The 26,208-nt window shown below is 48.9% G+C and overlaps 1 protein-coding gene across 7 annotated transcripts in view; it reads left to right on the top strand.

The window, feature by feature from the left end:
* Positions 1-26,208, top strand: part of LOC139361431 (disco-interacting protein 2 homolog C-like) — a 95,671-nt gene that overhangs the window by 23,249 nt on the left and 46,214 nt on the right. For 5 of the 7 annotated variants that reach the window (XM_071090025.1, XM_071090027.1, XM_071090024.1 and 2 more), the window contains one exon: positions 8,871-10,207. The exons of 1 other annotated variant lie outside the window; for it this stretch is intronic. In XM_071090025.1, coding sequence (XP_070946126.1) covers positions 10,142-10,207 — 66 coding nt within the window. In that variant the 5' untranslated portion in view covers positions 8,871-10,141. Of the gene's footprint in view, positions 1-5,922; positions 10,208-26,208 lie in introns of those variants that run through there. One more of the 7 variants, XM_071090028.1, reaches the window with a different exon arrangement.

Raw genomic sequence — 26,208 nt, 5'->3', positions numbered from 1 at the left:
GCTGGGGGGAGCTGATTTTTTGGCCCTCAGCGGGGCTGTTGCTGACCTGAGATGCAGTCGATGGTTATCCCGAAGAGGTCATCTGCACAGCCACCGTTTGCTGCCAGGTTGGAGAGAGAAGTGCTCCCCATGGGTTCTTTCTATTTTGTGGAGTTTTCCCAGTTTAGCTGAGCAGCCTGTCAGTGGAACTGTCAGTGATTACGAACATGTCTGCATTCTACAGAGCAGTCGGCCAGCTTCCGATCCTGTAGTTGTTAGGGACACCACTCCCATCGTGTCAGTGCTGGCCTAGCATGGAAGCCACAGCCGGAGGCACTGGGAAACCTGCGTGGCTCTTGTTGCGGGGGTTCTGATGGGAGTCGTGCGCTGGAAGAATGATGTCCTTTAGGCAGAGCCTGGCGAGGAGGGGGTGCTGCTGTTGCAGCAGTACATGGAATTTCAAACGACGAACGAAACAAGCTTTTAATTATGACCAGAGTTCTATGCCCTGCTTTTCTTCAAATGGAAATGTTGTGCTGAAATGAATTTGCTGTTAATCGGTTGCCTCATGCAAGACGGAATGCTGGGAGCAAAGTAGAATGTGGACTTCTCTACGAAGCTTCCTCCTCTCAGACTATAATCAGCTGGATGGTGCTACACAGGAATATGTGAGAATTCGTGTGAGAAAGGCGATGGGTGCAGACCTGTGTGACCGGCAGGTGTTGGGGGAGGTTTGAGAGAAGCTTTTGGCTGAAGTGGTGTCAGGTGCAGGTGCTGAAGCGTGATGTCTGGCTGGATGGAAGAGCACACGCCTCTGGGCTGGGGGAAACAGATAAAGGAGGAGGTGGGCAGACATGAGTCGTGTCTTAGGAATGGTAGCAATTCAGGCAGATTCAGGATCAGGCTCCCACGGGGGAGGAGTGGACATCAGGACCCAGGGAGCGTGGGGCGGGGGTCATGCCCAGGCCTCTGAGGAGCTTGCTGCTGTGTCAGCAGAGCCCTGTGCTTGCCCTCCTTAAAGCTTTCCCGATCCATAAAACGGACACAGCAAAATCCACCTTGTGACATTGAAGCTTAAATGAGATCATCTACATGGTGTCTTCCTTCCCTTCCTGACACATCCTAGACTCACAGCTATGGTAGCAGCGACAGACTGGATGGAATGCTGGAGCCGCTTTGCGCCCGGTGAAGCCACATGGACTTGTGCAGTGCTGGCGACTGTCTCTGAAAACCTTTAATCATGGCAGTGGCAGCCTCGAGTGGCTCTTGGCATACTTCAGTCTGTGGAGTGCAAGGTTGACTGGATCTCTGTGGCCATTGATACTATTCAGGGGTGAGCTGATGGGGCCCTAAAACATGGGGGAAGGCCGAGAGGACTTGGCGGCCAGAAGCATTGTAGATTTCTGGCTTCGAGAACTTGCTGACTTATGGACATAGGAAGGTAAACCCAGATGGCTCCAAAAGTGTAAGTCCAGAAGAAAGGTGGGAGGGTACAATTGCTGAGTGTCATGGTTGCCCTGTCCCTTTCTTTCTGGCCATCGTTTCTGCTCCCTCCCCCTGCCTTTGTGGGCTGGAGGGCCTGAGCCTGCACAGTGGTCTATTTCATGGTGATGATGGCTGATTATTACCCTGCACTAAGAAGTCTCTCCACTTTATTTTGCAGCAGTAGGTAAATACATTTAAGGAGTGATGGTTTAGTGGTATTTGTTTTGCTTTTGCTTTTTGTTTTTTAAAGTATCATTTAACTGAATGTTATTGCCAATTTCACTGATCACTCTGAGATGCCAAAACATGCTTTGATTTGTTATTTTTTGTTTCAGCTAGTTTATTGTGTCACAGGAATGCCAATTATTCTGTTGTCACACATCATTAAGTATCTCAAATTGTGTTACTATAATACTTAGCTGAATTACCTCCCTTATTTTGGCTTTTAAAAAACTAAAATCTGTGTGAAACACACAGGATGGTGCATGTCCATTGAGGGTTGTTGAGAAGTGTGACTTTTCCTGACATGCTTGAGAATCAGTGACATTATTTTATAGAAACACTTTGTAACTGACTCCAAAACTAGAAGCTCCTGTAAAGGGCAGGGTAGGCAACGTGTTATGTTTTGTGTGTCACAGAAGTCTCTGCATATATTTCTTTTGTTAAAACTTCAAAGTGTAAAAACCACTTCTGGTTCCCTGGCCAAGGCTCAGTCGGGGATCATGGTTTGCAGACCCTTGACAGCAGCTGAGGTGAAAGCTGATCTCCCATGCGGTGAGCAGGAGCCCACCTCATTGCTTCAGCCAGGAAGATGCTGCCCCTCATGCTGGAATTTACTTCAAACAAACTTGAAAGCTCTGGCACCGCTGCTCATTTCCATACTGTCGCAGGCTATCTAAAATATGGAGCATGCCTTGGCGTTTTGATTTTGTTACTTCTCTTGAACGGCTCTGAGATGGCTCATCACAAGTTAGACACTTGCAGAAATGATCAAGCAGAGCTGGAGTCATCTTGCAGATCAAGTGAAGATTTTTCTGAAAGCTTGTTACAGGCTTAAATTTCTGATCCCGTTCCATCCACTGATCTTGTATGATTGGTTTCTTTTTGCACCCATTTGGGCTGTGAAGCGTCTCCCCACCGTGGTAGAACTTTAGCTCTGATTTCATGCATAAGTCGGTATCCTCACTCCTCTTCTGCGAGGAGAAAGCGCTGCAGGTCCTGCGTGGTTTCCGTCCCCTCCCTGCACGCGGATGGATTGGGAGGTATTTGTGGTGTGTGAACTTGCTACCCCTAGAGGCTCCTTGTTCACTCCCCTGGATCATACTCCTCCCTACTCCCATAGACTGTACTCCTCCCTCGTGGTTCATTCCCCGGACCTCATTCCTCCGTCCTCCTTCCTGGCTCACTCCCCTGGACCACACACCTCCCTCCTGGCTCACTGCCCTGGGCCCCCACGCCTCCCTCCTGGTTCACAGCCCTGGGCCCCCACGCCTCCCTCCTGGTTCACTGCCCTGGGCCCCCACGCCTCCCTCCTGGTTCACTGCCCTGGGCCCCCACGCCTCCCTCCTGGTTCACTGCCCTGGGCCCCCACGCCTCCCTCCTGGTTCACTGCCTTGGGCCCCCACACCTCCCTACTCTCCTGAGCCGCATTCCTCCTTCCTGGTTGACTCCCCTGGGTCCCCACTCCTCCCTCTTTTGGGGGCTTGGTAGTTTCTGCTGTGCTTGTGCCAGCACGATAAGGCTGAGTGGCAGCTCCAGGGCTGTGGCTGCTCACGCAACTGTGGCATTAGTGCAGAGAACTGCGGGGATGCAGCTGCCCTTGCTGTGATGCTTCGAGTGTCCTAGTCGATATGGGAAACTGGGTGGGATGTGGATGTCCCAGGAAGGGACAGGAGCCTCCACTCAGCCTCTGTCAAACACTTCTCAGCCAGGCGTGGTGGCTCATGCCTGTAATCCCAGCGCTTTGGGAGGCCGGGGCGGGCGGATCACCTGAGATCAGGAGTTGGAGACCAGCTTGGCCAATGTGGTAATTTTTGACACATTAAGGATTAAGGAAAAAGACTCACGCTCGTTTGCCTTGCTTTGTAATTGACGATTGGTGTAGCCCAGTAGTGTGAACTTGTTAAGCAACCATTCTTACCGCAAGACTAATCTTTAAAACTCTCTTCCTCTGGACACGTCTTTGGCTGCTGTAATCAAATGCAATATAATCAGCACTGGTTAATGGCTTTCCTTGCTGGGCTAACAAATGCTCCTCAGAAACGTTGGTTTCTTGTTATTTTCATTTATAAGTATGTTTTAAGCCCTCTAATTTTTCTAGCTTTCCTGCGAGTTAGGAATAACTGTGATGGGTGCTTAGTTTGGGATGTTGACGTACACTCTATGCCCAGCTACTATGCCATTGAGTGAACACTGATTTGTCACTTTCTCATGAAGACTGATTTCACCTAGTTTGGTAAATTCTATTAATTTTAAGGAAGGGGGTGGAATGCAACTGCTGTTAGGAGGCTTTTTTAAGGATCAAGGAAATGTTGCCATGATTATTACCATTACAGAAGGAACATAAAAACACGTGCTGCCTTCAGTCATGATGAATATGTAAGTCCGCATCTGTGACTGCAGAACACGGCAGCCCTAAATCTTAAAATCGTGTGGATGCACCAAGCCCATCTGCAGGGCACTGTGGAGCAGCCTGCGTTAGCCGAAGTTGGCCCACAAGCCCTGAGGGATGGTGTCTGAGTTATGATAAGGCTCTGACTTGGGATTAAACAGGCCTCCAAATACTGTGATATTCTAAACAAAGACACGATACTGCCCAGGGAGCCCAGTGGACACCTGTAGGCAGTGTAGGTGAGAAAAGGCTCCAAGGAAGATTCCTGCAGCTCAGCTAGGAGGATTCTGTAAGGCAGTAGACACATCAATGTTCACATAGGAGTGTTGAGCTATATTCATTCCTTTTAAGCAGCCAGGCTTGTGTGTGTTTTCAGGGGCACTCACATGGCGCCCCTTCCACCCTCACTGCTGGTCAGGTGAGGTGTTCAAGACTAGCCTGACCAACAAGGTGAAATCCCATCTGTACTTAAAAATATAAAAAATTAGTCGGGCGTGGTGACAGGCGCCTGTAATCCCAGCTACTCGGGAGGCCGAGGCAGAAGAATCACTTGAACTCGAGAGGCAGAGGTTTCAGCAAGCCGAGATTGAGCCACTGCACTTCAGCCTGGGTGACAAAGGGAGACTCTGTCATAAGAACAAAAAAGATTTAAAAAAACCCTACATGCCCCTAGTTGCTTCTGTAGGAGACGGCATGTTCCCGAAGGTAGACTTTGTGTTGAGGACTCTGCAGCGTCAGGCTGGAGACAGTCTCCCTTCCTAGCAGCGTGGGCCCCTGGGCTGCTCTTCTACCAGAAGGGATGGTGGCATCTCTGGGAGGTATCTGTGGACTCAGATCTGTGTGGATTAGTGACTTGTGTTACTCGCAGATACATAATTTTATGGGTAAATGAAGATCTGGACTGGCTGCAACTTCAGGATGAGATTCGGAAGTAGGGAGTGAAAAGTGACGACGGAACCCTGGGCTTGTCTTGCCGCCCCCAGGACCCGATCGGGGCGCCTTCTCATCTGAAGTCCCAGCACGAGGTCAGGGTGGCCCTCCCCTCTGAAGCCCCCAGCAAGTGATTGGGGCATCACTCCCCTCTGAGGCCTCAGAACCTGGTCGGGGCACCCCTCCCTTCTGAATCCCCCAGTACCTGGTTGGGGCGCCCCTCCCTTCTAAAGCCCCCAGACCCTCCTGGCCTGCGGTGCTGCTTCTCCAAATGCTGCCCTTGGCTGTTTTCCAGGAGTCACCTGCACCCGAGCAGGCTGCCTGTTTCACTTCTCGGATCTGGGATGTCGGTGAAGCTCATTTATCTTGTCTTCCTCCTCATGTGCCATATCTTACCTATTGTCTGTCAGAGTTCGTGTGAGTACGGTGTTGTGCGTTCTCAGGCTGTAATCGGTGCTTAGGTGACAAGAACGTCTTAGAGCAACGGACTGTCTGCTCTAAAGGACGCTGTGGATGAATCGAGACACGGTTTACTTGTGGGGTTTAAATTTCCTGGGTGTTGGAGGCAATTGGGGAAAAAAGGTCTAAAAAAGTCCCTGGGGATGAGGAAGGCAATAATGAAAAGAATTACTCTATACACACTTAGCAGTTGATTTAACTTGTAGGTGAATTTTGCATTTTGGGAACTACTAAAGCTACTGTTTGTAGGGATTCCTTGATGAGCTTCTTGCTTTCTGTCAAGTGGAAGGTAAATTGGATCGGTTTTGTCTTTAATTCTGACTGACTAGGATCTACTTTCTTTTTCCCCCCATTCACGTTAGGGTGGGGATTGGACTAGAAGAGCTGTAGGATCTCTTTATTTCTGATCTTAAATAAATTTTTTTTTTACTCACCTTTTTTTTTTTTTTTTTTTTTTTTTTTTTTTTTGGTGAGCTGCTATTTTTTCCTTTAATGCACTGTTCTTTGGTTTGGGAAATGTGGTCTATTTGTATCGTGCTTTAAATGTACACAACGGTTCTAAATTGCTATTTTTCGTTAAAGTTAGATATAACATCTTAATTAAAATGTCATCTAAAAATGAGGCACAGTCTGAGGCCTGGAGACCCCTCTTGTCACTTCCAGCTGTGTCTCCTTCCCTGGCCACGTTGCCTCTGGCCACATCTCCTCCCCACAGCACGTCACCTCTGGCGACATCAACTCCCTCCTGGCCACATCACCTCTGGCCTCACTGCCTGCCTCCCTCCCTCCTGGTGGCCTCCGTGACTCCTGCTGTCTGCCCTCCCGGGGGTGTGTTCGAGGCTCTTTCCCCATTTTCTGCTCCTGAGTGGGTCTCGGGTCCTGGATGTTTCACAGGATTCAAGTTCTTCCCTTCCAGCCACGGGTCTCTGAGCGACAAGTCCAGAGAGGGCACTAAGCTCTCCTTACCCACCTGGGGGCCCCGAGCCCTGACCGCCGACCACCAGGGCTTTTCTGCAGGGTGTGGGGCAGACTCATGCGTGAATTGGGCTAAAAAGGTGCTTCCAGGAATCCTTGTTTTAAGTGCACTGGAGCAGAGCTGGGGAGCGGGGACCACCTGGTTTGCTCAGAATTTGGTCCTGATCACAGCCGATGAGTCAACATAAGTACCTCCTGAATGAAGCATTCCACAGACTGATTTTACACATGACGGTTGTGATGGCTGGAAAAGGCTTCAAACAATGAGAGAGTTTGAGCTGCATTTGAAGGAAGAACAGGTCCCTGTAGGTAGAAATGAAAGATAAGGGTGATCCACGCCCTCAGCAGCAGCGGGGGTGGGGTGTTGCAGACTCCCCATGGATGGTGGGCATGGCTGACATGCAGGAGAGGGCAGGGGTGCAAAGGAACAGCAGGGCGGCATTAAAATTCCCCTGCAGAGAGGGGACGTGACTGAGATACTATCACATGTATACAACTGAGAGATGATTTGAGAATGATTTCTGGGAGCCTGTGGGAAGAGCACGCGGTCAACATCAGTTCTCGGGATCTCTTTATGAAGTGAAAGAGCCGTGCCTCTGCCTATCTTGTGAGCTGTTAAGATCAAATCGGATAATCTTCAGTGAGCCTTGTAAATGCTAAAGCTTATGACAGGCTGTTCCATCCCCCTTGTCTTCACCCTCCTTTCCTCCTCGGAAACGTGAACCCTGCTGGGTACCTCATTATCTGCCTGGCTTCCTCATCCATAACGTGAGCCCTGAGTACTTGCTGGGTATCTCGCTGTTTACCTTCCTTCCTCAGTAACATGAACCCTGAGTATTTGCTGGGTACCTCGCTGCCTGCCGTACAGCTGGTTGTATCCGTCTCAAACGCACTTAGCTGGCACATAAGCAGAAGTGCTCGCCGGGCTTTGGGAGGGCTTTCTGACATGTGGGTGCCTGCTTTTCCCTGTTAGGCTGGAGCTGCAGGAGCCCTCCTAGACCAGACAGAGGACCAAGGCTGTGGCCTCGGGGTGGGGGCTGGGGGAGCTCGCTGGGTTTATTGTGTGGGTGAGAGCAAACTTCAGTCCCACTGCGGCATCGGGATTCTGGGTTCCTTCTGGAATGTTCTGAGTGAGAAACAGGAAGTGTGCACAGGTGCGTCTTCTGCGGATTTTATGGTTATCTTGAGAGAGCACTGGTGCCTCTGAGCTATGAACCTGCAGAACCACTTCTTCCACTAACGGCCGCCTTTATAGAAAGAATGACTTGCAAACTATGCCACTTCAGATGGAGGTATTTGCAGGTGTGGCCTGAAAAATGAACAAAATGACTTTCATCTCAAGGAAAGTACCTTACATTATTACCAATGACAGACATTTGAGCTTTCCAATGAGTATTAAAATACAAAAATCTTGTGTCCACCACTTTCTCATGTGATCAATGGTGATATTGATGTGTTTTTGTTTGTTTTTTGATATAGAACGAAATGTGGAAGTTGCTCATAATTCTGAACCAGTGTTTTCTAACCAATGTGTGATTACAAAATCGTGTGCTGGTAGAAACCATTCAAGTGCAGGACGGACCAGTCGACTCAGAAGGAATTGGGGCAGAAAGGCCCGTCGACCAGAGCGCAGTCTCTGCGTTGTAGACGGCCTGTACGGAAGTGCCACTTGTTACATTTGGCAGCAGAGAATACCTAAAATGATCTGAAAACACAATGAAAATACTGCTTCTTACTTGTATATCAGCGTGGGTTCGGACTTCTTTCATAAACTTCAGCCACGGCTCTATAGCCCACTGAATGCAGATGCAGGCATGAGAACCCTGCTGTCTGAGGTGCAGAGATGTTAGGTGTTTTCACAGCAGCACAAACTGTTGCCTCGCTGCTACTTATTTTGGAAAATGGTTTCTTCTTGAAGACTGTGTTAAGATGTAATGACTTTATCGTTGTAAAATAAACTATTTTTTTTTTTTTTTGAGACAGATTCTTACTCTGCCACCCAGGCTGGAGTGTAGTGGTGTGACCTTAGCTCACTTCAACCTCTGCCTCCTGAGTTCAAGTGATTCTTGTGCCTCAGCCTCCCTAGTAGCTGGTACTACAGGTGTTCGCCACCATGCCAGGCTAATTTTTGTATTTTAGTAGAGATGGGGTTTCGCCATGTTGGCCAGCCCAGTCTTGAACTCCTGACCTCAAGTGATCCACTTGCCTCTGCCTCCCAAAGTGCTGGGATTACAGGCATGAGCAGCCACCACTCCCGGCCTGATGAGAAAGCTTTTTTGTGATCTTGAATAAAGTGCAAAGGGTTCCTGAGACCCAAAAATTTGAAAACTACTGGCTTAAACTGAGAAAATTGTCCACGATTTTTCAGTGTATCTTCTAATCTGTTGATGGAGAAAGGACGGTAAGGGTTGCTTTACTTTTTTCCTTTCAGAACTCAATGGTGCTGGGACAACTAGGGTATCCACATGGAAAAGGATGGACTGCACACTTCCTCACCCTACACGCAAAGCTGAAAATGGATCCAGCGTAAGGAGTCGACTGTGAGACCCATTCTGTCAGTCTGTTGGGTACCATAATGGACACCACAGACCGTGCGGCTTAAACAACAGCATCTTATTTCCTTTTATCTGGAGACTGGAAGCCTGGGATCAAGGTGCGGCCAGTGTTGGATTCTCTGGGGCCTCACCCCGTGCTGTGTAGACGGCATCCTCTCTGTGTCCTCACAGGTTTCTCTTATGTGCATGCAGCACTGAGGACTGTGTCTAAATTCTCTCAAAAGAATACCAGTCATACTGGATCAGGGCCTACTCTCAAGATCTTATGTGACCTAAATTTCCAAGTTAAAGGCCCTGTACACTTAGGTACAGTGACATTTTGAATTTCCGGGGTTGTGACTTTAACATGGGAATCTTGAGAAGGGGGGACAGTTCAGCCCATGACACCTTTAGGGAAGAATCCTGGTGAAACTGCTACGTTGGATTAGGCAATGTTTCCTTGGCTGAGACGTCTAAAGCTGTAACAAGCAACTGAAGGGAAAAAGACGGGATCAAAATTAAAAATGTTCATTTCAGAGGATACTCTTAAAGTAAAAAGACAACCCACAGAACAGGATACATTATCATGATAAGGACCTGATATCATGAATATATTTAAAAGCTCTTAGTAAATATCCAATTTAAAAATGGACAAGGGATTTGAATAGACATTCTCCAAAGAAAGACATATAAATGCCTTAAAAAGCACATGAGATGTTTAGCAGAATTCATCATCTTAGAAATGGAAATCAAAACTACCGTGAGACACCACTTCACAACCACCGGGATGGGTAAAACCCCAGTATTGGACAGTGACATGGTGATGAATTTGGGAAAACTGAAATCTTGATATATTGCTAGTGGAAGGGGAAGTAAAATGGTACAGTTGATTTGGAAAAGTCTGGCAGTTTCTCAGAAAAGTGAAGCATGAAATCACCGTACAACCCAGCAATTTCACTCCTAGGCATACGCCCAAGAAAATTGAAAATATTTTTGCCAAAAAAATCTTATGCAAGAGTCTTCATAGCAGCATTATTCGTAATAGTAGAAAGAGTCCAGATATCTGTCAACAGGTCACTCACTGTGAGATTCCACTCTCCTTGGACGTGAAAGATGTCAGCACCGAAGGTCACGCACTGTACGATTCTCCTCACAACAGGTGTCCAGAATGGGCAAATCCAGAGAAACGGAAGTGGGCTGGCGATTGCCAGGGGCTGGTGGAAGGAAGGAGCAGGTGCTGACTCTTAATGGGTTCAAGGTTTCTTCGGCCCGTGGTGAAAAAGTCCCGAAATTACATACTAGTGGTTGATGTACAGCTTTGAGAATATGCTAAAAAGACTGAATTGTATCCTTTAATATTGGGGCTTTTATGGTTTGTAAATTCCTTTCAATTTCAAAAGGAACTCAAGAACTTCTTTGGTGTTGATATTTGGATTGTGAAAGAGACAGTATCCAAAACAATTTACTATGTAACTCACGTCCCCAGAGTTAAACTTCATTTTCTGAGGATCTTAAAGGAAGTGTGTGAGCCTAGGAGACACAACGATCCTATACTAGATGTTACACCCCATCTTACTGATTTCTATCTCACATAACCATGTTCAGGGAAAAACGACATGTAAACGTGAGCTGAATGCTATGCAGAGACACATTCCTCTTACCCGGATGATCTTTAGTGGTGCAGTAAGAGATGAGGTCATAGCAACGTTAGTTTAGTTAGTCTAATTTCCATGGCAACAGGAATTTGGCACATCTGATGAGTTAGATGTCCCTGCACAGCTCCTAACGGGGTCGCCCATTTCTGTGTGGTGTCTGTGTATATTCTCGCTGTAGAAATAAGTGATAGCACCTGCACAAACACTTGCCCGGAAACGCGCACGAAGCTGGTGAAGGCAGAGGACAGGTGAGAGGGAAGCATGGCTCAGCCCTGGCAAAGAAGATCGTTATTCCGAACGCAGTCAGGTGGAGAGTCCTGCTGCTGGTGTCTGGGAAATGTGTTGTGTTTGCTTCTATCTGAACAGCTGGACCTGAGCGTGTCTGTGCTTTGACATTTAATCTGTACAGTATCCTTGGCAGGGTGTGTATCTCTGTGGCAGAGGACACCCCAGCCACAGTGGATGTCAGCGGCGGTGGCTGGACTCAGGGTCCGTGAATGTTGCGTGATCGAACGTGTTTGGTTCATTCTCAGCTCCTGCCCAGGTGCCTCCCGAGCATCGGGTGCTCTGGCTCCCCAAACCCTTCCCATCTGTGTGTAGCATGACCACCACCTTCCTACCATGTGTTTGTCCTACCACAGCTGCCGTGTCTAACGGGCGCTTTGCTTTCCAGCTACTTTCCTATAATCAAAACCCTTGAACGACTTTGCCTGCGTTTCAGAGATGACAGGGTATTAGTTTTTCATGATTGCTCTGAGGATTTCCAAAAGCAAATGAAACTTACAGGATGTAAGATATTAGAAGTGACAGTAATTATAGATGGCTTTTCTCAGTCTTTTGATTGTGATAAAATTACATAGCACTCTATTTTTAAGTGTATGGTTTGGTGGCATTAAGTGTGTTCACACTGTCGTGCCGCGATCACCGCCATCCATCTCCAGAACTTCCTGGTCTCCTCATGCTTGAAACTCGATCTACCAAACACTAGCTCTCTTTCTGCCCCAGCTCTGGTAAGCACTACAGATTGCTTACATAATAGGCTTTTTCAGTAAGAGAAAGGGCAAGGAAAAGAGCTCTAAAGACTGTCTTGAGATTTGAGGAAGTGTTTTAATTTTTGCTGTCTGGTTCCCAGTGTGAAGGACGTATTGAAGACATGGGAGGGCGAAGGTCTGTGACCACAGGAAGTGCTGGGCTGGGCAGCTTTCCTGCTGTGACGGGGGCACTTGTCCTCAAACCCGCCTGAGATAATTGCATGAGGATGGTGCTGCCTTGTGACAGCTCTGAACTTGGTCTCCTTGAACGTTGTCAAGTACATAAGCTTTGGCGGTTACCGTCTAGTGTCTGCGGGAGACCTAGAATTTGAACATTGTTGACTTTAGAACACACTTATTTGTATAACACTCTACCTGTTCTCATCAATGTGTTCTCTTTTTTTGCCTTAATATTCTGTGTTGCGGTAGCAGTAGTTGCAGCGGACGCTGCTTCTGGTTCATGGTCATTGCCAAACACAAGCTTCTGGAAACCGTGTGAAAAATGAAGGGGAAAGTGCTTTTCTGCAAAGGCCTTTTTTGAATATCTTGTTTTTTTTCTGGAATATCTGTTGTGGTGTGAAACGTTTTCATATTGAGGGGTTTGTAACGTGTTTTATACTGGTTAGCTTTGAAACCTCATGTTTTTGCATGTCATGGGGCTGCTTTGTCCTATTATTCTATGATATAGCTGGTTTGCAAAACTATTGGTTATTTCCCTTTAAAAACCAAAGCAACTTACAGATTGAGTGTGATTCCTGTAAGAATTTAATTGTAAAATTGATTTGTGTTCAATAAGCTTACTGAAATGATCAGTGGACAAAAAGAGAAGAACATGTCAAGTCTCTGGGCCATGAAGGACTTCCAAATAATACACATGATACACAGTAATTTCTTTATAAAAGATTAGATTTAGTGCATAACTATTTAAAACCTCCACATTTTCTATTATAGGCATTCCACAGTGCCCATGGGGGTGGGCTGCAGGACTGCCTATGGAATCCGAGGTCTGTGGGTGTTGAGGTCCCTGCTCTAAAATGGCATGGTGTTTGCATATGACATACGCACATCCTCCTGCAGACAGTCATGTCAGGGTTGCTCGTAACAGCCATACCATGGACATGCCATGGGAGTAGTTGTTTAATGAATAATAAATTCTGAATGCTTAGTACAAACACATTAAAAAATATTCTTGATCCATGATTGGTTGAATCCACAGGCCTGGAACCCCGGGAGAGAGTACAAACTCTAGAAGCAAAACGAACAAAGAACTTGAGGTCAGCAGTGACGGGTGTGGGATCACACTGAATCTCATGTGTTTTGCTGTCTGTGTCACTGTGTCCCGTGTAAATGGGAATCATTTGTCGCTTAAGGTAAAATAGGTAACGGGAAACATTACAGAATGGGCACGAAGGCGCGTCCCTCATTACCCCGTGTTACAGCCAAGTGTCTGCCTCCTGGGGAAGGATCTGTTCTGTGGGGAGACTAGACGTTGATGATTTCCGGATGTGTGAAGGGAAATGCTCTCCGAGAAGCGTGGCTTAGGCCGGAGCACGTCAGACGAGAGTTAGCGTGGCATGGAGTTTCCACAGTGCCCCTCAGACCTGCTACTTCTCTCCTCTCCCCACCCCTGGCCCTGACTCTTACCAAGGGAGGAAAGTTCAGCTCCAGTTGAGCCCCGCGCAGGGCTGTGGATCTCTAGGGCAGGTGCCACCTTCGCCTGAATAGGCTGTGTCAGAGGAGGGTCTGGCCGTACTTGAGCTGTGAGAGATGCTCTCAGACAGCCAGCATCCTGAAAACCCAGGTGCTGAAGGTTCCTCCTCCACCGTCCTGCGGGGAAGGGGGTCTTATCCTGCTTCCCCTCAACCCGAGCTGACTTTTGTCTGTTCTGTACACCTAGTTTTTAAAACCAATTATTGTTAATCATCTAGCAGACAAACACCATAAGGTGATAGCCTGGGAGGGTAGATGGGGCTGTGGAAGATAGTTTCCTGAATAAGTGTTCAGATTCCTGTTTTGCCGTCATTTGACCCAAGGCCTCCAGATAATTGAAATATTGTCAGGAAGACACCCATTTTGTATCTGAGGTTTTTTTCATGTTTGTTTTTGTTTTTGTTTTTGTTTTGTTGTAAAGGAATGGGTGCAAACTTCTAACCAGGGACCTGACAAAAGAGAAGGATTTCTTTTCAAAGTGAAGGTCGGGGATGGTTGGCATTTGCCATCTGTGACTAGCAGGGACCCAGGCTGCTTCCCTCCTGCTGCCCGACACCTGCCCCTCCAGCTCCCGCCCCTCCAGCTCCTGCCCCTCCAGCTCTTGCCCGTCCAGCTCCTGCCCATCCAGCTCTTGCCCGTCCAGCTCCTGCCCCTCCAGCTCTTGCCCCTGTTCCCACCAGCAGGAAGAGGAGCGGGAAGGTGCCTTTTCCCCTTTAAGGGGATGAGGTGAGAGTTGCACCTGCCATTTCGCTAGTCCCTGGGGGTGATTCTCCAGCATGGGTGGGAGTTGGGTTTGGAGGCCTGAGCCCCGTGAAGCTGGGGTTGCTTTTCCCTGAGCAGTGGGAACCTAGACTCTGGGAAGTGGGGTCAGAGGGTAGCCTTTGCTGCATCCGCAGGAGGGGCCTCTCGTCCCAGTTGACATCTTCACTGCAAAAGGGGGTGTGGCCGTCATGGTCCATTGACAGAACGTTACTTGTTTTTGTTTGTTTTTTAAGCACATCGAACCCTAATTCCTTTGGCCTTTACTAAAGTGGCACTTTGTAATTCCACATGATTTCATCGTTATACTCGCAGGAGAGAATGCTTCCTGTAAACCAGAAGGATCTCTGAGACGGTTCTCGGCCCATAGAGAGTTCCTTTTCCCAAGGTTAAAGACACAGCCTCACGAGGGGTTGAGGACACACTGCGACAGCCTCAGGAGGTCCTGGACACGTGCCCAAGGTGTTTGGGGCACAACTTGGTCTTACACATTTTAGGGAGATGTGAGACAACAATATATGTGAGATGTACGTTGGTTTGGTCCAGGAAGGGAGGGACGGCTCGAAGCGGGGAGGGGTTTCCGGGTCACAGGTAGATCAGACAAAAGCGTTTCTGGTGAACCTTTCCAGAGGAAGCAGTCAGATCCGCATTTATCTCCGTGTGCAGATGGGGACTTTGGGTTCTCTCCTCTGTCATGAGGAATTTCCTTGTGGATCGGTTGTGAGGGAGGTACATGGCTTTTTTTCTTCTCCCCCAGTAGCTGTCTCTGTTCGGAAGAGCATGGGAGGTAGGTTTGCCCTAAGCTGTTCCTCACGTTGACGTCCCTTTAGCTTAGTGATTTTGGGGTCCTGAGATGTATTTTCAACGGCATGTTTCTGAACACACTGGCACTCTAAACAGTGTTGTAGGAGGCATCTAACTTACTTAGAAGAAGAATCTATTTGGAAGGACTTGAGCACCTTCATCCTTGAGAGAACCAAGCCTTTGTTTAGTTTGCTTTGCCCCGAGGCTGTTACTCTGCCCTGGGCTGTGCGGCCTTAGAAAGCTGTGCCCCTCTGAGCTCCTGCCTGTGGAATCTGGTGACTTTGGAGTTAATCCAGCAGCTACATGTTTTGGAAAGCAGATTACCTCTTAAAGTGTTGGTGATTATGATTCTAACACTAGAATTTCAGTGTGTATTTTCCACCCTTCTTACTTTGTCTCCTCATACACTGAGATGCTGCTGCATTTGCCCTTAGGCTTCACTGAGGGAGGGTCAGTTCTGACCCTATCTTAGATATTGACTTTGAACGGACAGAATCGGGATTCAGAAAAACCCTCGAGCTGTGAGAGTGTGCTGATATCTATGTAAGTGGGGTTCATGTGTCAAACTCAGGTTTAAGAAAAACCAATTCTAGGCTGGGCATAGTGGCTCACACCTGTCATCCCAGCACCTTGGGAGGCTGAGGTGGGCAGTTCACTTTTGAGCCCAGGAATTCGAGACCAGCCTGGGCAACATAGCAAGACCCTGACTCTACAAAAAATTAAATAGGAGTGGTGATGTGCACCTGTGGTCCCAGCTACTCGGGAAGCTGAGGCTGGAGGATCACCCAAGCCTGGCAGGTTGAGGCTGCAGTGAACCCTGATAGCACCACTGTACTTATGGTGCACTGTGCCTGAGTGACAGAACAAGAACCACCCCCCCCCCCACACACACACACACAAAGTATCAATACATGCAGAGGCCAGTTCTGCTGGGACCACCTGTTAAGGCTCCTCTGGGCCTCACGGTTTTAGATGGGTCTGTCCGGGGGCGAGAGGGAGTGGCTTGAGGGCCTAGAAGCCAGTTCTTGTGGTTCAGCGTGACTGCGGATGTGGAGCTGGGGGCAGGGCTCTTCAGGGCATGAGTGGGTAAACGGACGGGCTTCCAGGATGAGTCCCTGTGACTTGGCCTGGTTTACATCTGTCCAATACAAATCCACAGTTTCTTACTCTAGAAGCTTCTGCCGGGGCTGATGGACTGGCCTGGGGAGAGAGGGTGCCCTCAGAGCCTCAGGGTGCCATCTGGTTTAGGCAGAGCACTTAGTCACCTAGATCTAGGATTTATGGCACTACAGGGGACTCATCACACTCGGAGCAGCAGCCATCTGCATTCTAGACTTGGTTCTAGGCGAAGTACTTTGGAGTCTGTTGGTACCCTGTGTTCTGTTTATCTGTAAAACAAGTTAGAGTTATAACTACTTACAACCTATGATTAAAATTTTGCTACAGAATATGGCAGTTGTGGTGGAGCCTGGCCAGAGACCCCCTTCTTGTACGCTGCCGCGTGCTGGGGTTGCAGGCGTTGCCTGCATCAGCTGCCCCTCCTGGCGTGTCTATGTTCTTGACACTGGTGCCCATCGAGGCTCGGCCTGTGGGACTCGTGCAGCCATTTGTCTCTGTGTTCCTCTGAGGTTTCGCAGACTTCACGGTCCCGTGGCAGAGCGTACAGTATCTGCTTGCATCCTGATCTCCCCAAACCCCAGGACAGGCCAAGAGTTGCTTACACACAACTGCAGAGGGCCCCGTGGTGTGGATTTGCGGTGACACAGCCTTTCCCCAGTTCGGCCTTCATCTCCAGAGTTGGCTTTAGGGTGATAGAAGCTTCACCTGAACCCTGAAGCTTTGGTGCTAGGAATTCGGTGACCGGCACAGATGATACCTCGTTTCTCTGCATTTGTAGCAATAGTTGTTAACATGACCACGAGATGTACAGAGGAAGGAAAAAGGAGGTTTTCTTTTCCGAGTAACACTCTGTGCTTTGGGAAATGTGGTCTCGGGGGAGCTGTAAGCACGTGCCCCTCAGGAGGGGAGGAGGCCGCGGCATTACACGTTCCGGGGTTTGTTGGCTGTGTGTGTTCATCGGGCTCATGGAATGTCGGAATGTTTACAGGGAAAGTGGGGTTTGTTCATCTGGTTCGTGCAATGTCTGAACACTTATAGGGAAAGTCTAGCACACATGCAGTGAGTTAACCTGTAACATCCATGTTCACCTTGGGGCAAGTGTAACATTTGAAATGAGGTGGACTGGATATGTCATGTACAAAGGTGAGCTGTTGGGCGCAGACGTTTATGCGCAGCCTCAGTCACAGCCAGGACTGGCTCAGGGTCTGCAGCTTGTGGCCGGAAGGGACATTCACGAGGCCATTCTGTCCAGTTGGGGCTGCCGGCAGGGTCCTAGCGTGGGGCTTCTGATTGTGGGGGAGACTTCATGCTGGTTAACAGACTGTATAGGAGTAGTGCCATGGAGCTTTGGTTCCACCTTCCCTATGATGCCAGTTACATTTCTCTCCGGACCTCATCGTAGCCACAGAGAGTGCACCTCGTCTGACAGCAGGGGGTGCCATGTTGATATAGTAATTTATTGTATTATCCTTTTTATTACTATTTTAATATTTTTTTCTTTTGAAAGAGATAGAGTGTTGCTGTGTTACTCAAGCTAGTCTTGAACTCGTGGCCTCAAGCAATCCTCCCACCTCGGCCTCCCAAAGTGCTGGGCTTACATACGTGAGGCAGTGCACCCAGCCTACAGCCATGTTTTTAAAACTCAGCACTTTAAAAATCCTACTCCTTTCACCCCTGAAGCACGCTGGTTAGCCTTGTGCAAACTGGGGTGTCAAGATCTTGGCTCCCCTTTTATTTTACCCTTCGACCTCAAGTTCTGATGAGAACAGCAGTTACAAAATGGGCATTAGGTGATTCTTCCGTTACTAAAGCCAGAATTCTCACCAGTTAGAGATGTTTGTCCCCAGGATCCCAGAAAGCTGTTTTGAATCAAGCTCGGAGCAAGTAAGTAAGGAACTAAACTCTTGGTCCTCTGCTTAGCACCTGGGGAATGGGTTAGTTGCTGATACCCTTTGATCTGTGCTCACATGCTGCATCTCGTCACGGGAAGCAGAGTTGCCCTGTGGAATAAAGCCCAGCTCACGGTGGCACGTCGAGACGCTCAGGGCTGTCAGTCCCTTATACAGCGGCAGACTTGGAGCCTCAGCATCGCGTGCAGAGCCCGGGCAACCGGAGTGCATCCACCTTAGAGACCACAGGGCCGGTCGGCAAGGTGGATGTCCGGGCATATGGCCCTGACAGGCCCGCTGCAAGGTGAATTAGGAATTCGTTAGCAAAGAAATCAAACTCGCCTGTGGGTCCCAGCTACTTGGAAGGCTGAGGCGGGAGGATTGCTTGAGCCAGAAGGTCAAGGCCGCGATAAGCCATGATTGTCATACTGCACTCTGGCCTGGGTGACACAGGAGACTCCGACTCAAAAAAAAAAAAAAAAAATGCCAAACCTTACTCTTCATAACAGGAGGGATAATTTATCAAAGTAACTGCCACAAAATCTTAGATGATGTAATTTCAGTGGCTAAGTGAGCTGTCCAGGCCACGTGGCTGGCTCACAACTCATGAATGTGAACAGCAGGTGGTCTGCATTCTGGGTGAGTGTGACTGTGCCACTGCAGTTTTGTTCTCATGTCTTGATGAGCATAAACGGTTCCTGACGAGGGTAGGTAAGGATGCTGTGACCTGAGACTCTGTAATATTGTTGCTTGAGGAACCAAGGAGTTTTTCTCTCTCGCAAACCCGTCAGGGAGGATGTTCCAGGCTAGTGACTGCTCCATGAGGTATTTAGGGATCCAGGTTCCTTACCGACCCCTGCTCTGCATTCCCAGGGACACGGCTGTCCTTGTTGTGGTTGGGAATGGGTGATTGCCATGCTGGCGGGGGAGGCTTAAGGTGAGAGTGGCCATGGTTTACCTAATCTACATAATGGCAGGGAGCCTGGGAGTAAAGGGTAAAGGATGTTGTTGAACCACTGGCTGCACTCACCGCAGCTGGCCCAGGGATGGGGAAGCATGGCTGAGTGTGCCGTTCAACGGTACCTGGTACTTTCAGATTTGACTTCCTTATGGATTTTCTGTTGTAAAGAGGAGAGAGCCTGTGGTTCTAGGCCAAGCATCTCACTCATCTCATAACATCTTGTATCTCTTAGCCAACACTTATGTCAAGTTTTAGAAGTCCTATCAAACTGGCAAGCATTTCTCAATTTGGTTTAACTATTGGATTTGATATCTGTGTCTGCATGTCTATTTTACATCTATGTGGTTATTTGACGCTCTGTAGTACATTTGGAATAGGTTCTATTTGGTGGAAGTTACTTTCAACAAACCCTTGCTGCTACTTGAATTTTCAAGGTTGCAAGTAGAAAGGAGAGAATAAAAACCACATCTTCTCTAGTTTTAAAATGTGTTGTTCCTCAAATCACACCAGAAGTACAAATATTACAAATTACAAAAGCAGCCAGAATCAAGGTTAAGAGATTTCTGGGTGATTCTGGCTAATCAGCAGTATTTGCTGAGGTGTGTGCAGCAGAGCTACACGCCAAGAAGCCCGGGAGCGGGGAGAGTTGGGAGGCCAGACTGTGACTTCAGAGGTGCTGTTGCCTCAGGAAGAGAAGCTAGATGCAGGGAGGATAAATGGCCACAGGTGTGACCACCGCCGTCCTTCCGGCGGTACAGAGGCCTTGGTACAGGGGCCTTTGTGAGCTGAGTTCAAAATAGAGATTGAGAGAGTGCAATGCATTCTTAGTTTTTAAAATAAAATGCTAATAGAGAATGTTTTGTTTGTAAGTATGTAAAACGTTACGTCTTTGTTTAGAATTTAAGGATAATAATTTGCTTCTGAGATCTTTGTGACTGAGATTTGAAATATTAACTATGGTTTTTTCATCCATGTTTTATACATATGCACGTGTATACATATACGTAAGGTATATATAAAAAAATAAGCGTGTCTGTATTCACATTTACATACACTTGCATAATGTGTATACTTCTAGTCACACATAGGTCTAAGCGACTATGACTTGACTTGATAACCATGAGAGGGTAATTAAATAAGTTACCTGCCCTTAGCCTTGCTTTTGTATGTGAGCGGGGACCCTGAGAAATGAGCCTCCCGCGTTCCAGGCCTCACACAGCCCGTGCCAGATTTTGGAAGCAGGAGTTTGTCTGCAGCCACTTCGGGAAGCACGTGGTTGCCAGGATTGCCTAGAGCTCCAGGTTATCTCCAGTCCCAGCCTCCCTGGGGTAGAAGCTTCCCTAGGGGCCTGGACATGGACGTTAGGGCCTGGAGCCAGGGACTGCTCCTGAAGCAGGGGGCTCCCCTCACGGCTGGGCATGAGAACAGAGGATAGGAGGCGGAACCAGCCTCGGGCCAGTGCATGGCCTCCCGGAAGTGCTTGCGGGAAGCCCCAGTTGCCCTTTGCTGATCCCACAGCCAGCACCAAACTCTGTGAGATCCCCTTGGCCCACCTCTCAGGTTCCTAAAATGATTAGGGTTTCCTGAGCTGCGAATTTTTAGGTGTAGGCTAAAAAGCCCTGGGACAGACTCACAGGGTTCTTTATGTAGAAACGATGAGTGTGCTGGTGACTCAGAGCAGGCACTGCACCCTCACTCCAGGGTCCTTTGCGCCAGGTGGAAATGAGTGTGTCGGTCACCCAGAGTCCCTGCATCCTCACTCCAGGCACTGCTCTTTGGTTTCTTAATTAAAAACCTAAAAGCCTTCATAATGAAAACGCATTCTCCCCAGAGAATAGAGTTTCTGGTTACAGAGGCTCACCTGTAAATGCCGTGCCAGGTCAAATATACTGAGATCTGGGCCAGGTCCTGCTTCCGCTCACAGCCAAAGCAGGTACTTCATTTGGGAGGTGACACAGGGAGACATCTGAGAGGCCTGCCAGTCCCCGAGGGATGAATCTACTGGCCTTCACACTCGTCTCCGGCCTCCATCAGCTCCTTCCTACCTGCAAACTGCCTGCTTGGACGTTGCCATCATTGGAGATATGTTAGGGACTTAGTATGGATTGACACCCATAGGACCAGCAGATCGTGGAAAGGTGGGAACCAGGGCTGGGTGGGTGGTGATCACGGCCAAAATAAGAACCGTGGTGGGCTGGGAGGTCCATCTTCTGTCTAAAGTGTTTTTAATAATAAAAAAACATAGTGTCTCAGGAGCATGAGAGAGCAGGCCACAGACGCGGAGAACATATCTGTAAAACACTCATCTGATAAAGGCTGTTATCCAAACCGTGCGAGGAACTCTCAAAACTCAACAAGAAAATGAATAACCTGATTAAAAATGGACCAAAGACCTGGACAGATACCCCAACAAAGAAGATACACAGATGGCAAATCTACACGTGAACAGATGGCCCACGTCTTATGTCATAGGGTGAGGCGTCAGAGTACACCCATCAGCCTGACCAAAATGCAAACTCCGACACCACCATGTGCTGGTGGGTGTGTGAGCATCAGGACCCTCCCTCATCACTGGGGGAAGTGGGGCAGCGGCTGTGGGAGGCAGCGTGGTGGTTTTCCTTGGAACTAAGCTCTCCGACAACAGGAGCAATCAAACTCAGCACTAAAAAGAACTGGACCCCTAAGCCATGAAAAGACACGGAAGGATCTTAAACACATGTTGCTAAGTGAGTCTCCAATCTGGACTGGCTGCCTGCTGTCTGAGTCCAACCACAGGACAGTCTGTAAAAGGTAAAGCTGTGGAGACAGTCAGAGGCTGCCAGGGGTTGGGGAAGGGAGAGATGAATGGGAGGAGCATAGGGGATGTGTAGGGTGGGAAACAACACCAGGTGGGGCTTTCATGGGGGATCCATGCCGTTCCACGTCTGTGAAACCCACAGAGTGAGCAGCAGCAGGCCGAGTCCTCGTGTGAGCTGTGGACTGTGGGTGGTGGTACCATGTTGATGCGGGTCTGTCGGTCATACAGACATGCTGGTCCGGCGAGGGCAGGAGAATGATGGAGGCTGTGCCTGTGCTGGGAAAGGAGATACGTGAGGACTCTCTGTACTTTCCTCTTGATTTTGCTATGAACCGAAAATTGCTTTTAAAAACGTCTATTGAAAAGGCAAACAAAAGAGTACTGGCCAGACAGTATCTGTGTGAGGGTGTGGCCTGTGTTCTACGTTCAGAATTTCCCTGTTAGAATACACATATCTAAATTATTCAAAGTTAAACCTTTGCATTAAGTAACTCACTACAAAGTGACAGTATCAGCTTGAGCGCTGCCAGGATGGCCAGGATCCTGTATCCTGACCAGCTTCTCCCCTTACAGGTGCAGTTGACATCCATGGCCACATCCCAGAAAGCAGTAGGGCTTGGAATCTCCGGAGTCAGGCTTTGCGGGACAGAGAGGAAGTGAGATCTTGTAAGCACGTGGCTGAGGGCAGGCAAGGAGGAGCCCATGGCAGGGAGCCGGCAGGGATGACTTTTTGATCAGTTGTCCTTATCGCTGAGACCTTCTTAGACTTGGGGAGTTGGGAGTCCCCACTCTTGGGCACCTCAGAAACCAAAGGCTGCTCGTAATCTTCAAGTTCCAGATGCCTCAGGGGAGGTACCTGGGTTGTTGGGTGCAGTTCCGTTATTTGCTGCTCGGTGGGATTTGCCCGCAGCATTTCTGGTTGTTTTTAAGAGCTGATGTTTGAGCTGCTTAAAATCACATATGGATGTCGATTTACCAATAAAAGTTAAGAATAGAATTTGAGTTCAGAGAGTTGTAAAAATGCTCAAAGTCGTGTACTAATGTATACATTACATTTGTGGAAATATCTAAAAGTCCAGGATTTATATTAAACACTTCTTGATTTTTGTAGTATCTACCTGTCATTTTTCCATTTGATTAATAGATGTCAGAAGGCTTAAATTTTGAGTGCCTGAATTCACTGAAATTAAATCTTCTTACATCAAATATAATTAAACTGAATGTAGCCAACAGTGAATGCTTTTATAAATATTGAGTAAAATATATATAAAAACACATATCCATCGACATGCAGATGGCGGCAACACATTAAACCATAAAAGTAGAATTAGTATTCTTTGTTTTCTGAGAAGACAAATTTTTAAACAGTCAAGGGGTCTTATAACTTTCTAGTCTCCAACTTATTTGCCCTAAAATGGAAGATTGACAGCAGTAGAAGATTGACAGCAGGGCCAGTGCAGGCTCTGGGAGCAGCAGGGTGAGTGCTGGAAGGAGCTGGCTGGAGGCAGAGCAGGGAGGTGATCAGGGAGGCCAGGGTGGCCTCAGGATACGCGGCTCAGTGATTGAGAAAAGGTTCACATTTCTTGGAGAGCCCTTGTCTCTGCCCACGGAAAACCCAAACTCCTTCCAACTGGGATGTGCATCTCATGTAAAAGTTGTTACTCCCAGAAAGAAAGCCAGTCGATGTAGAAATTTTTTGTATGCAGAAATTACTTCAAATGTGTTTCTAACCTTATCCTTTTCTTCCCCCGTCTTAATGTGTAGTGACTTTCTGCAGGTAACGCACACATCTTAGGAGAGCGCTGTATTTCAGTTGCTGTTGGCTCTGTTGTGACTTTGTGGTGTCCGACGTTCTGGTTCTGAGGTTCTGCGCAGAACGTGGCTCCTCCCTGCTGAGCGTTGGTTGTTGAAGGCCCATGTGGAAACTTTCCCTGTAAGCTTGTTGACCACAGCAGTCTTGGTTCAGAAATCTTTGGACCTCCTGAGACTTCACACAGACTTCTAACCTTTCTAGCGTGACCTTTTCATTTTAGTGTTCCCCATTCATTCAGATGTTTTCCAGAATGTAAGTAATCTGCTGAATGCAGGGTGGGGGGTGCCCTCCGTTGGCTCTGGGGAGAAGTATCGCTGTTTCTCCGGGTGGAGCTTCCCGTCCACCATGGTGTGCTCCAAGACGCAGCAGGGTTCTTTGGCAGAAGTAACCGTCGAAGGCCCGCGTCTCCGTGGCAGGGTGACTGTGGGTGTGTGGTCTCGTGGCCATACCGGCCCCTCCCCATCAATGGCACCACGGAGAGGAGCAGGGGGAGGCTTGGGATCTGTCTCCAGAATCATAACTGTGCTTCCGAGACTGTGTCATCCGTGTGTAAGCAGACATGCAGAGAAAGTGTTGGAGATAAGCAAGAGACGGTGTCTGTCCCTAATGAGCTCAGGCGTGCCCTTGAGAGGGTCAGGTTTCTGTGCGGCTGATCCGGACTCAGCCTGGCTGTGGCAGTGCAGGTGACTGCTGGGCTTTGGCAAGGCTGCACCCACTGTCCGTCTGAATCGGTCCCCTTCCCAGGCTCACGGTGCCAGCTGGGCGCCCAGGCCTGATTTCCCATAAGGACGGAGGCCCTGTGTATGTGTCGGGGAAGGGGGAAGTGGGGGTCCTACTTTATTGCCATATCCAATGCCATGCGGGGTCAGCACTCAGGAAACACGTGCTGTGTGGGTCAGTGATTGAGTTCAGAAACCTAGAAAATTCAGCATTGCAGGCTTTGGGCATGACCCATCCAGCCTTGGGGCTCTTTCTTTCTCTGAATTTCCTTCCATGGCATCCTCCTCATTCCAGGGGCCCCTGTTCCCGTATGACTGTTGGAAGTTTCACAGCTTCCTCTGCTTCCCCTCCCGGGCCCTGATGTGGCTGGGGCAGCTAGTGACTGTGCAGACCCCACAGCCAGTAGATCGTTGGTGCCAACACCTTTGGCCTGGGTTACCTGAGTCAAGGACTCCAGTACATGGCTGAGCTCACCCCGAATGCCAGGAAGGCCTTGGGTTGCAGAAAGGTTGGGGGTTGCATATCGAAGGACAACCTGCAAAGGAGAAGGGGAAATGGCTGTGCTAGATGGCAGCTAGAGGAGTCTGTGTAGAGCCTGTTACACAGTGCAGACACAGAGCTGGCATGGGGAATGCGGTGACATAGCCGCCATGGAAGTGGGCAAAGTTACAGGCTTCGGACCGACATGGATGGTCTGGTCTAAAACGATCCTCTGTTTCCTTTAATCCTAGCAACTGCTGGCTTACGGGGTGGGGGAGTGAGATCTGTGGTGGCCGCGAGGAGAGACAGGGATTTTAATTAAGCCCCTCTTTCTGGGAGAGGGGAGTAGCCGTTTCTGTAGGACGGTGAGCATCGTCATCTCAGGTAGCTCAGGCTGCTGTAACGAAACACCATTGCCTGAGTGGCTTGTTCTATTATAGCGGGGGTGTCATGTTAACTAGAAGTGTGCTTTTCTACTGGGCAGTAAGTAAATTAATGGTACATTTGCCAAGGACAGTGAGGTGTGATTTGATGAATCCAGTGGGGAAAAGGAGAAGGGGCTTGGCTGGGTGGGGACGTGTGTGTGGGAGCAGAATGGAGCAGCCAGGCGTGCTGTTGGGATGGAGGGGCTGCGCCCGCATTTCCATGGGATCCGTCGATGTTTGTGGCATTAGACCTGAACCTCTGTCTCTACTTCTAACACCCGCATAGTGAGGAAGCCCCTGATGGGCCTGAGTTGTTACTTCCCATTGCTATCGCTGGGAAGTGACCTGGACGCCTCTCCTGGCTGGTGACGGCCCCAGGCCTGGACACTGGATTCGTCCTGAGCTCTGGGAGGGGCTTGGGCTCCACGCGCAGCAGGCACCTGCGCATCCCTTTGGACGTGAGATGTTGGCGCTCCGCTTGGAGGCCAGCGCGATCTGCGTGTGGTCAGGATCCGGCTCATCCTTTGGAGAGAGAGCACCTGCCCGGGGGCCCCTCTGAGATGCATAGTCGTGCAGTGCCCTCACAGGATGCCCGGTCCTCCGAGAACTTCCTGCCATTCCCCTGGACCCTCAGGTAAGGGAGTCAAGTGTGGTGTGTGTGTCATGGGCGGGGTTGCTGAGGACACCACGTGCCGACTTGTGTGAAGACCCGAGGCGCTGCGTGAGCTCGTTCCCAGGGGGCCGTTGGCATCTGGAGGCCTGTGGGTGTCTTTCCACTGGCAGGAAATAATGGGTGTCCCATGTTACCTTTTGTGTCTTTTTTTTTTTTTTTTGTCAAAAAGCCCTAATGCCAACGTCACTGTCCCGCTATTGGAACCACCCACCTCAGGCTCACTGGTCCTCTTGTTTCTGGGCTGCTGCAGCGTTGTGTTGGCATAACTGTGTTAACTTCGTTTGAATTTTCTTCCTATTCTTTTGGAATAAGTGTTGATAGTTTGTGCTGCTTGTTCACCCGAGGCGAGGGTGTCCTTTAGGCCTGGAGGAGCACAGCCCGTGCAGGGAGGTGCCGGGC

The sequence above is a fragment of the Macaca nemestrina genome, unplaced genomic scaffold (genome assembly GCF_043159975.1).
Source record: "Macaca nemestrina isolate mMacNem1 unplaced genomic scaffold, mMacNem.hap1 Scaffold_49, whole genome shotgun sequence".
NCBI lineage: Eukaryota > Metazoa > Chordata > Mammalia > Primates > Cercopithecidae > Macaca > Macaca nemestrina.
This window is presented reverse-complemented; position numbering and strand designations above follow the sequence as displayed.